The sequence below is a fragment of the Rhinoderma darwinii genome, chromosome 5 (genome assembly GCF_050947455.1).
Source record: "Rhinoderma darwinii isolate aRhiDar2 chromosome 5, aRhiDar2.hap1, whole genome shotgun sequence".
In the NCBI taxonomy this organism is placed as follows: Eukaryota; Metazoa; Chordata; class Amphibia; order Anura; family Rhinodermatidae; genus Rhinoderma; species Rhinoderma darwinii.
This window is the reverse complement of record NC_134691.1, coordinates 269,881,026-269,900,105: the sequence shown is the minus strand read 5'-3', so window position 1 is coordinate 269,900,105 and position 19,080 is coordinate 269,881,026. Positions and strand designations below refer to the sequence as shown.

The following is a 19,080-nucleotide window of genomic DNA, read 5'->3' as shown; positions in this document are numbered from 1 at the left end:
TGTAAAACACAGCTGACACCTGCAGTGTATGGAGTGGGCTCAGCGGGTGAGCCCGCTCCGCTCCAAACATCATCGCTTCCCCGCTCCATGATGTGCCAAAAAATATGGTATATATTTTATATCTATGTACATATGTGTGTAGTAGGGCTGCGCGATTTTGGTAAAAAATAAAATCTAGACTTTTTTCAAAACTATTGGCGATTTTGGATTCGAATCTCAATTTTTTTATTTATTTTATTTATTTATTTAACAGTAATACTAAGGCATAATTGAATAAAGCATTTTCTTTATATAAATAACTTTTTAACATATATTGCTATAATAATTCTATGTAACTCCACAACTTAACCTCTGCAAATACTTTTTTTTAAATCAAAAATACAATTGGAAAAATGTATATCTAATTGATTATAACTTCTTTGTTCCCCGGTAGGGAACAGGTTAACAGAATCTATAATCAATTATGCACTTTGTGTACTAACGTCCCTATCTGCCAGTCACCACCTCTGCTGATCTCTGACATTGCAGGCGAGAGCAGTGTAAATTTCAGCAGGGCCAGCCAGATAGCACCGAATGGGCACTTTGGGGAGAGATTACATTATAGTGTCTGAAGTCTGAGCAGGATCCTGTGCAGTACCGGCTCCCTTGATGGGGTTTTAAATTGATGACATTAAAGGGGTTTTCCCATCAGGGACATTTATGACATATCCACAGGAAACAGCTTACAGGGCTTACACCTGATTGGCAGACGGACAGAGAAAAGAGATAGGCTCAAAGTAAAACCAGAACCGCCCAGACGCTAGAACAGTAGTCATGGTGATCTTAAAGGAACAGGCGTTTCCCTAACAAGTACTATGACAAGTCAATATACCTATGCCAGCTTTACTTTTTTAAATAGAAAGTAGCACTGCAATTAGCATCTGAACAAAGTTAAACACCTCTTCCTTTGAACCCCGACCTACACTGTTTGACCCTCACGTCATAAAGCATGGACTTGTGTATATATATATATATATATATATATATTTATCATGCTCTGTGAAGTTTTATTTTATGCCTGATGAAGACCCTAGTTCTGGGTCGAAACACGTTGCATTTAATTTTTTATTAATTTTACCCCCTATGCCTAGGGGTTTTACCAACAAGAATAAACATTGCATTTTTATCTTACTTGAGTCGTCTTCACCTACTTGAAGTATCCAGATATACATCACGGACACAGGAGCGCCTCTCCTAGGAGTTGTATTTTTTCCCCTTCCTAAACCTTATTGTAATTTTTCTATTGTCATTTAGAACTTATGAAAATACTGTGCCTGTTTTGTTCTTGGAGACATTTCACACTCCGTTGTATTAAGAAATCACAAAAGCATAAAGGACATTGTTAGTTAAATTACCTACCCTATTCCCAGGTGCTCCTGGATTTCCTTGTGACCCTGGGAAACCTTTTGACCCCTTTTCTCCCTTTGTAAATAAAAGAAGCAATAGTTAACAAACTATCCAATTTACAAATCATGTCATCTTTTGCAGAATCAATAACAGTGTATCAACTGGTATTATTCGCTACCGGAAGGTACAGAACTCTTTGTGGAGATCCAGCTGTAAGAAATCTTTAGGGCAATGCTCCCTAGGAAAAAGTATGTAAAATAGCTGTCCTAGTGCTACCTATGGATGGCTACCATATAAGTAAATGGCCAACCCTAAGGAGCATAGAAACATGTTTCCAGTTATAAGCCAAACCAGAGACATCCATCTGTAGACAGCACTGTTTTGGCATAGTTGCTCCTTATCAGCACAGAGTAGGCTTCTGGTTGGCTGTGTGAGATGTGTGGAGTGGCTCAGTGGTTAGCACTATTGCCTTGCAGCGCTGGGGTCCTGGGTTCAAATCCAACCAAGGACAACATCTGAATGGAGTTTGTATGTTCTCCCCGTGTTTGCGTGGGTTTCCTCCAGGTACTCTGGTTTCCTCCCACACCCCAAAAACATACCGATAGGGAATTTAGATTGTGAGTCCCAATGGGGATGGTAAAAAAGAGGACCTCTGTACAGCGCTGCGTACTATGTTGGCACTATATAAGTAAATAAAATACTGATTCTCCTTGCAGAGATCCAGCTGGTAGGGAGTCTTTAGGGCAATGATCCCTGGGAAAAAGTAGGTAAAATAGCAAAAGAAAACTGTCTCTCTAGTGCCCCTATTAGTACATAGTTGTTTTAGATGAAATGTTCAGCAGGTATAAAATTGATGGTTTCGATTTATTGCTTACCCAACATCTGACAAATTATCAGAATATCAGAAAAACAACTTATTTTTCTTCTGTTTAAAAAAAAGTGAGTAATATGGGTGGTACTGCCGTATTATTGAAAGCGCTGCTCTCAGGTCTGATATACTACAGTCTTGTAATCTTCTGATTTATTTTAGATAGAAATATACGTGCATGTGACAGTACATACAGTACATACATAATTTTTCCGACATACGTACCCGAGTTGGAAAAAGTGACACTGAAGTTTTATAAATATGTAATTTGGTCAGAACGCCATGTTTTGCAATTTTATTTACACCAGAAAACTGGCATAAATACATCTGCCCCACTGTCTTTTTTTTTCTCCTGAAGTAGCTCCAGAGTAAAAAAAAATTGTGGAAATTTAGAACACAATGTACATTAATAAATCTTTGTGATTGCCGTCTATTAATCGCTATAAAGTTGAAAAATTCCAATGAAAATGAATGTTTGGTTTGCTTGAAATTTAAGAAATTATTTTCTGTTTTTTATTGGTAAAATATAGCTTTTGGAAATTAAAGGAAATATGAAGCCAATGTTACTAGTTTAAATCTTCTTTGGCTTTCATTGCTCACTCATCTTTAAAGGGGTATTCTAAGAATAACAATTTATAGTGTATTTCTAGGATATGCCATAACTTGCTGATTGATGGGGTCTAAGCGCTGGAACCCCTATTGATTCCTAGTTCCGACCAAAAGCGGTGCAGGTAACTGTAGCACAGTCTTATCCCCTTCCAATGAGCAGGTAAAATATTTTTTTCCTTGCTCTTCATTTAGGGTGTCTTAAAATGGTTATAAACATCAAGAGTTATTAAGAATGACACTATATCTCACACACAGAATGCACTATCTATATCTCACACACAGTGCACTCACTATCTATAGCTCACACACAGTGCACTCACTATCTATATCTCACACACAGTGCACTCACTATCTATAGCTCACACACAGTGCACTCACTATCTATATCTCACACACAGTGCACTCACTATCTATAGCTCACACACAGTGCACTCACTATCTATAGCTCACACACAGTGCACTCACTATCTATATCTCACACACAGTGCACTCACTATCTATATCTCACACACAGTGCACTCACTATCTATAGCTCACACACAGTGCACTCACTATCTATATCTCACACACAGTGCACTCACTATCTATATCTCACACACAGAATGCACTATCTATATCTCACACACAGTGTATTATCTATAGCCATGTATATTATTGCCCATCTGTCCTTGTTCGCACTATGCACTGCACACAGCTGACGCTTCTAAGGACCAACCCTTCAAGGCATTTTTCATTACATTAGGAGCCAGGTAAACATGCCAATGACTGCATTGGCTTGGGATGTATTAGGTAAACCCTCTTTTCAAGCCTTGCCCGAGGAGCTTTATTATCATTTTTTAGTGCCTGATATTCTGTCTGTTGTTCCCACATTGACTCCTGGATTTTTTTAAACCACATATGTCCCGTGTTCCTGTTATTGCCGTCTTGGTTGTCTGACTACGTCTGCCTGCTTTTCCGGTTCCAGCTTCTGGCATGTCCTGGCTCTACCCATCCAGGTGCCTTGTTGTGTCTTCTACTTTTTTCCACAACCTACTAAATGTGTTCCAGGTTTCTTTGCAACTCTTGCTACTGCCCAGCCCCTACTTCTAAATAGCTACCACCAATTGGTGACTATTCCAATGTTTTAACCTTAGGATCTGACTGGAAAAGGAAGGGGTCAAGAGTTATGATCTGGGAGATCCTTTAGATTTAACACTTTTTTTTGCCTGCATACAACTATCTAGTCTAGCTTTTTTATTTTTGATCAATATGTATGGCAAGAGGAAATAATGATAAATACCTCAGTTCCAGTGAGGCCTGGTTCACCCTTAAAACCATTAATGCCAGTCTCTCCAGCTTCTCCCTGTAATTAAAAAGTAATTATAAATTCTCATCTGGTTTAATTGCATGTATCAACTTTAACTATTATTAGAAAATTATCTTACAGTGCATCCATTTTCTCCAGTCATCCCTTCATGTCCTGGCGGACCAAGCAGTCCTTCTTTGCCCTGCAATGCCAATCATAAGTGACTAAAGAAATCAACTGATACAATTTACTCATTGACTATACTTTTATGACTTTGTTATTGCAATGTTATTTCTGGGCCAATTTTCAGTCTTGGCCTTTTCAGGCTGTTTCTGGTAATGCTTCTGGATCAATGGGATATGGTCAGATGTTATATTGTAGCAACAAAGTCACCCATACATCCCTAGAAGTCATGCCCAAGTAGAACGTCATTGATGTGTACTGTTAAAGTTGTGCTGCATGTTTAAATGGACGCTTACTTTTCAAACAATTTCTTCTAATCTTATAGTATACCTGATATAGATCAACTATGTAATTTACTTATTGTTAAAATGTAGTTGTTTTATCTATGCAAATTCTGTGTGAAGTTACTGACACTAGGTGTCTCCCTTCCTGTAATCTGCTGTCTCAGAGGAGAGGATACAAACTACAGGAAGTAGGGGTGTGTCTCTTCACAGCCTGCCAATAGCATTCTATGGAGAGGGGAGGGTGATCAGGAGGAAGAAGCGAGGAGAGAAAGACACAGACACACTGCCCATAAAAGGCTAGAGGAGGGGGAGCAGGTGCCGCATGAAAAAGACTCAGACAGATGTGCTGCAGCTTCCTGGTAAGTATTATTGTCTCACTTCAGTGTTGGATTCTTAGCTACACTGCTCATTACTGCTGTATAATATCCTCCATGCTGCTGCTGTTTCTGTATATGTGATAGATAGAGATAGGAGAGCAGGATTTGTGCAGTGTATAGAAGACATGATAGCAGTTTGGCTCCACCCACTAACTCAGAGAAATCTGAGAATTAGTGATAGAACCTACAGGAGAAAACTGATAAAAAAAAATTAAGAAAACATGTCATAATGGCCAGAAATAGTGCCATTCCTCATGTACACACATGTATAAGCTTATCCGGAAAAGTCACCGGAAAAGTAAGGTGCGCTTTTAATATTTTACGTACATTGGAGGTAATTAAGTGTAACACTTAGATTAGGGATTAGAGGGCTTCTAGATCTCAGACCAGGGGCGTAGCTAAAGGCTCATGGGCCCCGATGCAAAAATTCTTACTGGGCCCCCCCCCGCAAACTTCTCATGGCCGACGGTCCGCAGCTTTCAGCTGCATCGCTGGGTCTCCTAAGTGACCCAACAATGCAGCACTAGCAGTCGGGGGCGTCACTAAGGCTGGGTTCACACACCCTATTTACGGACGTAATTCGGGCGTTTTAGCCCCGATTTACGTCCGAAAATACGGCTCAAAAGCGTTGGCAAACATCTGCCCATTCATTTGAATGGGTCTTACGATGTTCTGTGCCGACGGTCATTTTTTTTTTACGCGCCGCTGTCAAAAGGCGGCGTGTAAAAAAGACGCCCGCGTCAAAGAAGTGCATGTCACTTCTTCAGACGTAAATGGAGCCGTTTTCCATGGACTCCATAGAAAAACAGCTCCAATTACGTCCGTAATGGACGCAGCGAAAGACGCCTGCACATGCCATTACGGCTGAAATTACGGTGCTGTTTTCTCCTGAAAACAGCACCGTAATTTCAGCCGTAACAGACACTGCAGTGCGAACATACCCTCAGGGCTTAAAATGTCAGGGAAATAGCCCCAATACATGTGTGTCCGCCCAAAAAAAAGTGTGTATATGAGACAGCATAGCATATCTATAGCACTACGACCCTATAAACTATGGATAGGATTAGATACAGTGGCTCAGCAGACAGTATCACACATGATAGGATTAGATACAGTGGCTCAGAAGGCAGTATCACACATGATAGGATTAGATATAGTGGCTCAGCAGACAGTATCACACAAGATACGATTAGATACAGGGCCCAGCAGACAGTATCACTCATGATAGGATTAGATACACAGCTCAGCAGACAGTATCACACATGATTGGATTAGATACACAGCTCAGCAGACAGTATCACACATGATTGGATTAGATACAGGGCCCAGCTCGCTGACATTGCGTCTCCAGCGCTGGACCCAGGATAGGTAAGAATAATAATTTTGCTTCTTTATGTGTTACTGATTATTTTTGTGCGTTTGTGTTTTTTTACAGGTTCGGTTGTTGGACTTCGGATTCGAGGACTTCAATGACGGCGTTTTTTTTATTCTCAATAAAATGGTTAATGAGGGTTGTGTTTTTTTATTTCAATAAAATATTTTTTCTATGTGCTTGTATCTTTTTAAACGTTATTATCACCGCCTTAGTAATGGCCGCCGGCTGATTGACAACCTCCATTACTAAGGCGGGGCTTAATGTTAGCCGGTGCAGAGGCCAACACTAACCCCCATTATTACCCCGGTACCCACCAGGCGTTTTGGGAAGAGCCGGGTACGAACCAGTACCCGACCATCTGTAGCGACGGGCAGGCACCGGGGTGGCCGCAGGCTGGTAGTATTAGGCTGGGGAAGGCCAAAAACAGTGGCCCTTCCCACCCTTGTAATGCTGCCTGCTGCTGCTGTGTTGTATCTGGCTGGTTATTAAAATTGGGGGGGGGGACCCCACATCGTTCTTTCCATTTTTTTTTTTTTTTTTAAATGACGTGGGGTCCCCCCCATTTTTCATAACCAGCCAGATACAATAAAGCAGCAGCAGCCTAGCATCACCAGGGTAGGAAGGGCCAGTTTTTGGCCTTTCCCTTCCTGATAATACCAGCCTGCGGTCACCCCAGTGGCCGACCATCACTACAGATGGTCAGGTACTGGATCGTACCCGGCTCTTCCCAGCACCCCTGGTGGCGGTGGGTACCGGGGTAATAAAGGGGGTTAGTGTTAGCCTCTGCATCGGCTAACACTATGCCCCGCCTTAGCAATGGATGCTGTCAATCAGCCGGCCGGCCATTACTAAGGCGGTAGTAATATAGTTTAAAAAAAAACACAAAGACATAGAAAAAATATTTTATTCAAATAAAAGAAACCCCCACAGCCCTCATTAACCATTTTATTGATAATAAAAAAAAAAGCTGTCATCGAAGTAGTCCTGGAATCCGCCGTAGTCCAACGACCGAACCGGTAAGAAAACACATAAAAAATGATTAGTAACACGGGTGTTAGGCTTAGATACAGGGCCCATGTGTGATACTGTCTGTGGGACCCTGTATCTAAGCCAATCACATGGTAGGCTTAGATACATGGCCCATGCGTGATCCTGTCTGCTGGGCCGTGTATCTAAGCCAATCACATGGTAGGCTTAGATACAGGGCCCATGTGTGATACTGTCTGTGGGACCCTGTATCTAAGCCTACCACAACGTAGGCTTAGATACAGGGTCCAGCAGACAGCAATCTTATACAGTATAAGATTACTGTGTGCTGGGGCCCTGCATCTAAACCTACAGTGTGGTAGGCTTATATACAGGGCCCATCAGACAGGATCACACATGGGCCATGTATCTAAGCCTACCATGTGATTGGCTTAGATACAGGGCCCAGCAGACAGGATCACGCATGGGCCATGTATCTAAGCCTACCATGTGATTGGCTTAGATACAGGGCCCAGGAGACAGGATCACACAATCTGTGATCCTGTCTGATGGGCCCACTAAGCCTGCTACATCGTTGGCTTAGGGGTTGTACAGTCCCTAAACATTGATGGCCTATCCTCAGGATAGGCCATCAATAGCTGCTGTGTCTCTCGGGACCCGCAAATCAGCTGTTTTGAAGGGGCCGCAGCACTCGTACGAGAGCTGCTTCCCCTTCATTTCACTACTCGCCCACACTGTGAATCGCCGACACGGATTCACAGTGTGACCGGAATGAAGTGACAGGAATGAAGGGGAGCAGCTCTCGTACGAGTGCTGCGGCCCCTTCAAAACAGCTGATTGGCGGGTCCCGGGAGTCGGACCCCGCCAGTCAGGGCTAACCTTACCTTCCTCTTCGGCCGCGGCGGGAGTTCTGTCGTCTCGATGCTGTGCGCGGCACATAGCGCTGTGACGTCATGCGCTGCGCACAGCGCTTGACGTCAGGACCTCCGCTGCGATCCGGAACCAGGAAGGTAAGTACAGTTAGTTACTATAGTAACAGGGGCCCGCGGCCCGAGTTGCTATAGTAACTTTTTATTGATGTGCCGCGGGGGGCCGTGGGCCCCCCTGGCTTCGGGGCCCGGTCGCAATTGCGACCGCTGCGACCCCTATAGCTACGCCAGTGTCTCAGACTATCAATATAAACATCAGGGCAATAAATATTTTATTTCAATGACCCTGGGAGGGATGCTTGTGTAGACATAACATAAGTGCAGACTATTATTACCTTTTCACCACTTGGTCCTCGATTGCCAGGGGGACCTCTTAAACCTTGCTCTCCTTTTTCACCCTAAAAATATGTTGTACTGTTTTATGATATGTATTCTTATATCTGATAACAGTTATATATAGTACATCCCTAATGTGATACACGTATAGAAATGGGAAACACTACACTTATAATTTCAGGTATGCGTATATGTATTTCTGGGTAAATTTGTAGTTAGGACTCTTATGGCTGCATGTTGTCTAGTAGAATATCCAGTTCATTATGCGCTGAAGTAAAGCTGTACCATAAAGGCTGCATAAATTTTTTTTCATGTAAGTATGGGTAATTGTTGTCATACATTAACCTCAATGGTGGCTTTCTTTTTCTTTAAAAAAATGGTCCTAGTGTTGATGCTATGAAAAATCCTATTGTGATAACAAAAAAGAAATGTTAGGTTTGTTGCATCGTAGGGAAACAGGACCTTTAAAAGTTTAATTTAAAATTATATAAACTCTTGAATCTGTAGTAAAATGCTACAATAGACAAAATGCTATAAAGCTGACACCTATGTAGATACCGTACAATGGGCCTTCCTAGACTATGCTTGTTTGAGCATTTTATATTATGCAATGTTCCGAAGTGACGGGTTGTTGAGGATTTTCAGTGTTCAATACATGTATATGGAGTTTTCCAAACTTCTCTCACATTTGGTGGATTTTTCGAATCCACTGCATGCTTATTATTGGGTGGATTTGCAAAGGGTGAAATCCATGGCGAATCCACAGCAAAATCCTCATGTAAGACATGCAGATTTTTCCGGTGGGTCTAAACGTGACCTTATAAAACCATCAAATGCTGCCGTGTAAAATAAAAAGTCTGTAAAAAATTTATAATTAGACAATAAAAAAACCTTCTCATTTCATCCAACCTTTTTTCCTGTATAGCCACGCTTTCCAAGGTCACCCTGTGGAGTAAAATTATTATATAATTTATCATATCTCCAACTGAATGATTGTGAATTATAAGACAGATAAGCCACAATATTGATTTAACAATAAGTAGACTATTACTTTATGTTCCTGTAAGTCAGCACTCACAACTCACATTCATTTCAAGGGGAATGTTCACTATTTATGGTCATAGCTCTGGTAAAATCAGACTCTGGGATCCACTCATTCAAGACACTGACTATTATGAGGCTGTTACTCTGCAGACCTTAGGGCTTATTCAAATGATCGTGTCGACAAACAACGGATCATACTTAAATTGTGTGAAGACCTGTATTGTGTCCATCTGCGTTCTGTGTGTCAGTTTTTTTACTTTTGTATATAATCTGTTTTTCTCGTCAGTAAAAAATTTAATGAGGGCCTTTTATTTGCGTCCTTATTGACATGAATGCAGGTAGATAAAAACAATGGGAACCAAGTGGGATCCACCGTGAAAAAGAGACACTACCCAGGCGCAATACTTCCACGAGTCCAACACGTTTTTGGGAAAAATATAATTTATTGCCTAAAACAATAGCTCATAATAAAATTGACATAAAAAAGAGAGAGGGTCTCTTGAGGTACAACGCGTTTCAGGGAAACAGAACTAACTTTGCGTGTAGCTAACTTTGTGTGTTAAAATAAGCCCTTGAAATTGGCGCCAATTTCAAGGGCTGATTTAAACACAAAGTTAGCTACACCATACACGTCATTGTCTCATGTTTACTTGATAACCGGGTTTTGTTTCCCCGAAAACGCGTTGTACCTCAAGAGACCCTCTATCTTTTTTATGTACATTTTATTATGATCTATTGTTTTAGACAATAACATTTTTTTTTCTCCAAAAACGTGTTGGACTCGTGGAAGTATTGCGCCTGGATGGTGTCTCTTTTTCACAGTGGATCCCACCTGGTTCCCATTGTTTTTATCTACCTGCATCTACTCCCCGGCGAGGTTAGCACCTGACTGTCTAGGGATTACGGCACCGGCAGCATCCTTCCTAACCAACTGGCTCCGCAATAGAGTTGTGCCTATCCATGCACAACCCTAAAGGTCAGCCTCAGTTTTCTATACCTAACAGAGAAAGCCATTGCTAATCTGACGTACTCACCCTATGCAGCGCCTATTTGTTCTACCTGTTCTCAACCAGCCTTTATATACGTCTTATTGACATGAATGGGCAAGTCTAGGAGGCTAAATGGAAGAAAGTAGTGTATACTGCAAAGGTCCGTGTAAAAAAACAGATGTGTAATTAGACCTATTGACTATAATTGGTCTGTGTGCAGTCCGTTAGATGCACGGACAGCACAGGAGGGGGACATACGCTCGTCTGAATAAGCCTTTAGAGTTCATTTAATATTATTGTGACATTGATATTTGCCATTTAATAGATAGTTACACTATTAACTGCTCTACCATATTGACGTAGTACTTATTCCTACATGTCACTTGTATGGACAACATTGACTATACTGTAATGTTCATTTAGTATTGTATTACTTGGTAGAATAATAAAGGGAACCTGTCACCAGCATCTCACCTATTAAACTAGCAATAAGTTTAGGGGTTCTTTTCATGACATCCAGACCTCCCTGTAACACCAATATGGGTAAGGCTTTTTGAAGGAAGGGGGAGGGGTAGATTAATATCTGTTCGTGACTGATTGTCTCTTGCTTATAAGTACCTGATATTTATCGGACTACTATGTCTCTAACCTATAGACTATAACCAACAGATACTACATGACGATTTAGTGTTACTACATTTTCCACCACCATCCCCCATATTCCTCTCTTAGAATGTACTATACATTCCCATTAATGATGTAGGGAGTCTGCTTTTCATATGCAAACTGGAACATTATAGAGTGTCTTTGTCCTTTTTTGTACCTCTTTTAAATGATGTTCTGTCTAAAATTATGTGATTAATAAAGTTTATTTATTTTTAATATATGGCTTCTATGCTCCGTTTTTTCTCTTTTGTTTAAATACATACTTAGGAGTTGCCTTTGCTGTAATTAAGGGAGAATGCTTTATTTACAATAGCATCTAGCCCATTACTTGAATTGCATTAGGAGTTTTATGCAAATATAATAGCAATACCTGGTGGTAGTGGGTGAATCATTTCTATATAACCTATAATTGTCTTCTTAGTCGGCTCTGTAGCTTTAGTATTCAGTTTTGAAGTGTTCCTGCGCTGTATGCTAATGAGCATAAAAGAGTCAGATCTTCATTTGAAAAGAGTCATATCTTCATTCCTCAAGTCTTTCCGAATTTACCCCGCCTCCTTACTTTTGATTGCCCGCTCCTCGCCTCCCCCAGAACACACGAAATCCCACGCTTGCACGGTGCAGGTGCTTCATCTACAGCGACGTCTTTTGGCGTCGCTGTACAAGGGTCCGGTGAGTGTTCATCCTCTAAGCAGGAGCTGTAAATTACAGCTCCTGATCTTAAAGCAGCCTGCTGAATACAGCTGGGATCGGAAAACATTTGGACCCCAGCTGTTTAACCCCTTGATCGCCGCAGTCCATGACCGCAGCATGATCAAAGGGAACTCTCCACTTTGATCTCCTCATCGGAAACCCAGTGACATGATCAAAGACCGGGGAATCCCTCTGCAGTCAGCCCTGGGGACCTACAAATAACCCCAGGGCTGTCTGTTCAGTTTGCCCGCTGTTAGGGCACACCATGTTCTCCCCTAACAGCAGCATGTGTCATAGTGACTTAGTGTAACGAATTAGTATACAAGTGTATGCTAATACAGTAAAAAAAATGCATTTGTAAATAAAGTTATCCCTTGATTGGTTAAAAAAAAGTAACAAAATAAATAAATAAAAAAAGTCCCAAAAAAAGTCATTATTTTGCGTAAAATAGATTTTATTGCCCCTACATTACATTATAATACAAAACCTACACATATTAGGTATCGACACGACCGTAATAGCCTGAAGAATTAAATAAACATGGTATTTAGCATGAAACATGAAGGGGATAAAAAATAAACAAGAAAAACTATGCCGATAATTGCTTTTTCCTATATTCACGCCGTAAAAATAAATGTTTTCTACCCCCAAACTGCGGGGAAAAAAATACTATATACTCCCGCATAAAACAAGGCCTCATAGGGCCACGTCAATGAAAAAAATGTTGGCTTCTGAAAGGCAGAGAGGCAAAAACAGAAAAATTTAGCCGGTCATTATGGCCTTTTCAAGCCCGGTCATAAAGGGGTTAATGTCGGATATTATGCCAATAACTACTTAGATGTAACCTTTTTATATAAAAATATGCTTGATGATACCTGACAAATTTTATATTATCTGGTGACTAATAAAGCTACATTATATTCATTGTTGCCAAGAAATGCCATTAATTATTATTTTTTATTGTGATACGGATTCAAGATTCATTCCAAGTGGCACCCACACTATATATAGGACTGCTATTCCATTTTTAGCAAAACTGACTAAACAGGGTATGAATTGTCTGAAAAATGTTATTGTTGTAATACTTTCTTAAATATTCGTAATTGTTTCCCATTATTCACTTACAAAAATCCATCTATTTATCAATCCATCAATCCATCCATCGATCCGTCTGTTCATTATTTTATCTTCAAAAGCTTTTTTCTATTCAGCTTCCATTGTTCTCTCAACGTTAAAGGGGTATTTCAATTATAAAAAAAATTCTGACATATCACTAGGATCGACTATAACTCACTGATCAATGAGGTCTGACTTCTGAGACATACATTAATTCATAGGCTCAGTCAGGTTCTATACAAAGAACTGAAACTCAGTCTCATGCAAGTAAATGGGCCTGTGTTTCAGTACCTGTATTGCATTGGGTAGTGACTGTAGCTGTAGTAATTTGACTTTTGGTTTGTTGTCCCCGCTTTTGCCCCAAAAAGTGGGTGGAGCTTAGTAGAAGTTAACATGGCCACATGCGACCTAACGCATTTACTATAACTTACCCCAGAATCTGTCATAAATTGTAGCGAAAAACTACGCCAGCTCCGGCCTGGTGTAGATTTGACTTACTGTCGCACGGACAGCCGAAAAGGCAACAAACTATTTAAGAGGAGCGTACCTCTTAATAAATTTGTTGCATCTTACTCTAGCTTGTTTTTTTTATATTAAGACTGGTGCAGTCCCTATAGTACCTAGTGACAGATACAATAAGCTATTACACACAATTGTAAATAGGGCACAGTTTTAAGCAACAGCTAAGAACGGGAATCCATTAAACTTACCTCATCCCCTCTTTCTCCCTTGTTTCCCTTTTGACCCAAAGGTCCTTGTGTTCCCTAAATTTTACAAGAAAAGATTAAATAGTATCATGTATTTTGCACTCTTATTTAATATTAGGTTCAATAGTTTATACAAAAATGTCTGTATTTTCCAAGTAACAAGATACAATCGGAGTAATAGGTTTATATTGTACTACTGTCATTGAACATGATGTAGCATTTATTGTTTGTACTGTACATATAAATATTCAGGTATTCGGTTTGAACAGTCATATTATATACTATGCCCTGTGAAACATACTAGATCACAATATCACCTAATAGAGCTTGTCTTGCAGCATTTATATCAGGGACATTGGTAGGCCAGGGCACCTGGGAACCATCTACAATACACTGCTCTCTGGTAACAAGAAATCAGCAAAATTTAAGGAATTTAGCTTTCTGTCTGAATGGAGAATAAAACACCATATACTTAAAAAAATAAAGAACAAGAGTAAAGTATTTGCAGACTTGTTCAACACGTCGTGTAGATTTAAGCTGGAAAGAAGAAAAGATGATCCAGCGCTGTGTAAAGTTAAAAGGGAAGTGCTATTCCCACTGTTATTAGCAAATTTGATTAAAAATGAAAGGGAGACGCAGTCTCAAGGTGAAGAGTAGTAGCGGGTTGTTACCTGAGCCTACGCGTTTCGAGCACGTGCAGTGCTCTTAGTCATGGCAGAGAATAGATTAGATTTAAGCTGTCGAATGCTAAAAAAGTTTTGTACAAAAACAGATTTTTCCCTTATTTATTATCTGTAAAAATAAAACGTATATGGCCATTACAAAGCCTATACAATTCCGCAAAAGGACCAAACAAAAAAAGATAATATTTGAAAGTTTATTCAATCACATAAAAAGACAGGAAATAAACCAGAAGGCATAAAGTGTTCACGCCTACCAACCCTAAGAGGGCAGGCTCTGGGGCTGACGGCCACATGTGCGCTTTCCACAGTGTGGGGATGCGGACCTAACGCTGCAGCCATACACCGATTTGGGATCAGGTGGGTGTTCACAATACTCTTATATATATATATATATATATATATATATATATATATATATATATATATATATACCCCTCCAATTTTAATGGTTTGATGTCTCCTGATGAAGGGAACACGCATCGGGGAACCTGGTATTGCCTGATATTTTCCCCTCTGTACCATGTCTCAGGGTATGTCTACCTTTTGTTACCTTATGTTTTTTCACTTCGATTACTAGCCTTTATGGGACCACACTGGCACGTGTCATTAGTTTATGAGCCCTGCTATTTATAATTATCATCCCCCATACCAATACATTAGATTGTTTATATCCATGTTATGAATATATAGTGTTTATTCGGGATTTAGTTTCACATTTATGTATCATTTTTAATCATATTAACAGACATTGTGACAGGTATAAATAGGTATTTGCTGTCTTCTTTGGTATAATACAGTACATGTATATGGTGTTGGAAGTGTTTGTTATCAGGTGAACGCTATCTGTAGGTTGGTAGACTTTAACACCTTATGCCTTCTGGTTTGTTTTCTATCTTTTATTCAATAAAATTAACTATATTATCATTGCTATTTATGTGATTGAATAAACTTTTTGATATTTCTTGACACAAAATTGGGCAAATTATCTATTTTTGTTTGGATGAGTATATTTAACGTACATAAAAAGTATTTGGACCATGGCTTGATTTACCTAAAGTCACAGTAAGGCTGTGGCTATAGGTGGCCCTGGGGCAAGGGCACCTGCTGACGTTAAGTTATTTATGAATACACTGAAAAGTGAGTATACATATGTAAATTATGTGTAGTTTTATGTAAATTAGACACTTGAATGCTATGTAAACCTTCAAACACTTTTTTTAAATATAAAAAATGTATTATGGTCAGGGGCGTAACTAGGAAAGACTGGGTCCCATAGCAAACTTTTGACTGGGGCCCCCCCTCCCCTGGGTGTCACACAACCCCCCCCCTTGTAGATAGTGCCTTTTTTTACAGCCCCCCCTGTAGATTACGCCATACAGTCCCCCCTGTAGATAACGCCATACAGCGTCCCCCCTGTAGATAACGCCATAAGCCCCCCCTGTAGATAACGCCATACAGCCCCCCTGTAGACTGTATGGCGTTATCTATAGGGGGGACTGTATGGCGTTATCTACAGGGGGGACTGTATGGCATTATCTACAGAGGGGGACTGTATGGCGTTATCTACAGGGGGACTGTATGGCGTTATCTACGGGGGACTGTATGGCGTTATGTACAGGGGGACTGTATGGCGTTATCTACAGGGGGACTGTGTGGCGTTATCTACAGGGGGGACTGTGTGGCGTTATCTACAGGGGGGACTGTGTGGCGTTATCTACAGGGGGGACTGTGGCGTTATCTACAGGGGGGACTGTGTGGCGTTATCTACAGGGGGGACTGTGTGGCGTTATCTACAGGGGGGACTGTGTGGTGTTATCTGCAGGGGGGACTGTGTGGCGTTATCTACAGGGGGGGCTGTGTGGCGTTATCTACAGGGGGGACTGTGTGGCGTTATCTACAGGGGGGGCTGTATGGCGTTATCTACAGGGGGACTGTATGGCGTTATCTACAGGGGGACTGTATGGCGTTATCTACAGAGGGGGCTGTATGGCGCTAACGCCATTCAGCCCCAACTGTAGAGAACTCCATACAGCCCCCCCTGTAGGGAACGCCATACAGCCCCCCCTGTAGGGAACGCCATACAGCCCCCCCTGTAGGGAACGCAATACAGCCCCCCCTGTAGGGAACGCCATACAGCCCCCCCTGTAGGGAACGCCATACAGCCCCCCTGTAGGGAATGCCATACAGCCCCCCCCCTGTAGATAACGCCACACAGTCCCCCCCTGTAGGGAACGCCATACAGCCCCCCCTGCAGGGAACGCCATACAGCCCCCCCCTGCAGGGAACGCCATACAGAGCCCCCCTGCAGGGAACGCCATACAGCGCCCCCCCCAAAAAAAATGCGACCTATAGTGTGTCCTACAAATAACATGCATCCCCTATCCACAGTATAGGGGATACATGTGTGATCGCTGGCATTGATAGGGAGAACGGGGGACAAAGTCCCCCAAGTTCTCCATGACTAACCTCTGACTTCCGGCGTCTGTGTCAGCAGCTCAATAAAAATGAAAGGAGCGCTGGTCACGCATGCGCACAAGCGCGACCGGCGCTCCATTCATTTCTACGGAGCTGCCGACACAGACCCCGGAAGTCCGAGGTTTGTGATGGAGAACTTCAGGGGACTTTCAGTCCCCCGTTCTCCCTATCAATGCCAGCGATCACACATGTATCCCCTATCCTGTGGAGAGGGGATACATGTCTTTTGTTTAATGGCAGAGCGGGGAGATACCTCCCTGCTCTGCCGTAGTGTTCAGTGGCGTCGCGCTGTAGCAGCCATAGCGGCTGCTAGCGGAGCCTCCGGCCATGGTGGGGGCCCGTGGCGGCAGGGGACACGGGCCCCTTCATGCCGCGGGCCCCGTAGCAGTCGCTACAGCTGCTACGGTGGTAGTTACGCCACTGATTATGGTATTTTAAGCAACCTTGTAATTGTTTTTTTATTAAAAATGTATAACTTACATGTGATTGATAACAGGTGGATCCTGCGTGTCAGAGACATGCAGGACACGCTGTCACCCAAGCCGTCAATCCCGCTGACCTGACGGATTCGGCTCTGAGCGCAAGATACAGCTTCTATGTGTCCAGGATACATAGAATCTGTATCTGAAAAAGTAAAAAAAAAAACAATTACAAAGTTACTTAAAACAACATAATGCATTGTTTTATTAAAAAAATAAAAATAATAAAAGCGTGCAAAGGCTTACATAGCTTTTAAAGTGCAATGTGAGTGAGAGAAGGACAGTACCTACAGAAGGACAAGCGTAAAGGCTGCAGTGGGTGCTAAATGTTGTGAGAAGCACACAGCAATATTCGGCTTTATTTAAATCAATACATGACTGAAAGGAGTTATCTGGGCTATTAATATTTATGGCCCATCCTTAGGATAAACCATCAATATTAGATCGGTGGGGGTCTGACTGTCGGCACCCCCGCCGATTAGCTGTTTGAAGGGGCCGCGGCGATTGTACCTGTGCCGCAGTCTCTTCATTGTTTACATGGTTCTTCTTTCTGTTCATATTTGCACGCGTCATTACATTTGTAGCAACGGTGAAATGTATTGTACCATTGCTCTATTCACTTTAATGAGACAGTGGTACAAGTATGAACAGAAAGAAGAACTGTGTAAACAAAGAAGTGACTGCAACGTTCATATGAGTTTCACGGCCCCTTCAAAAAGCTGATCGGTAGGGGTGCCAACAGTCGGACCGCCACCGATCCAATATTGATGGGCTATTCTAAGGATAGGCTATTAATTTTAGTAACCCGAATAACCGTTTTAAAGGAAAGGTGTCATTAATTATTTTATTTTTTATTATATTATATTGCTTTTAATATAATATAAACAAAAATGTTATTTATTAGTGTTGTGACTTTAAACTTTTTAATGTTTTCTGACTTTTACTTCTCTATGGGGGCTGCCATTTTTTTTCTTTCATCTCTGTATGTGTCGATTAACGACACATACAGAGATGGAATACGGCACATACAACCCCATAGAGAATGCGAACGGGAGCCGTTCCATTCACAGAAGAGTACGCCGCTCCCACACAGACCAAAACGAAGCTCGTTCATAGAGCGAAATCTGGCGCCATTTTCATGTGGACCGGAAGCCGCTGCCGGACAGTAAGATGACGACTTCCAGCCGTGGCTTCCGGCCATATGTTCAACGAAGCGAAGGCGCAAGGAGCTGCTTTATTAATTTTCCATGTGACTGTTGGCGCACGCCAAGTACAGCGCACATCTACCTTTGGTAGTCCCATCGAGAATAAAATGAGCAGCAGCACACATGTGAAAACGCTTCTTCGTTCATTTAGGGGACTCGGAACCCCAGTTCTCTTGATCATTAGGGGCCTCAGCGGTGGGACCCCCAGTGATCAAACACTTATGAACTATCCTGTGGATAGGTCAGGTGATTAGTTGGGGATAACCGGTTTAATATTCTTTGTTCTAAAAACATGGTTTCCATTTTTTATAAATTAGATGGTTGACTTACTGCCAGTAATTGATATATGCTTGAGAATTTCTAAGGCTGTGTTTACACGTCGTGGTCAATTTGCATGTTCTCGCTGC

General features: G+C 41.6%; 1 protein-coding gene across 1 annotated transcript in view; it reads right to left on the bottom strand.

Moving 5' to 3' along the window:
* Positions 1-19,080, bottom strand: part of LOC142652591 (uncharacterized) — a 106,507-nt gene that overhangs the window by 35,310 nt on the left and 52,117 nt on the right. Inside the window, exons 18-23 of the mRNA XM_075828246.1 lie at positions 13,835-13,888; positions 9,529-9,564; positions 8,619-8,681; positions 4,288-4,350; positions 4,143-4,205; positions 1,399-1,461 (exon numbers count right to left, since the gene is read on the bottom strand). Coding sequence (XP_075684361.1) covers positions 1,399-1,461; positions 4,143-4,205; positions 4,288-4,350; positions 8,619-8,681; positions 9,529-9,564; positions 13,835-13,888 — 342 coding nt within the window. The remainder of the gene's footprint in view (positions 1-1,398; positions 1,462-4,142; positions 4,206-4,287; positions 4,351-8,618; positions 8,682-9,528; positions 9,565-13,834; positions 13,889-19,080) is intronic.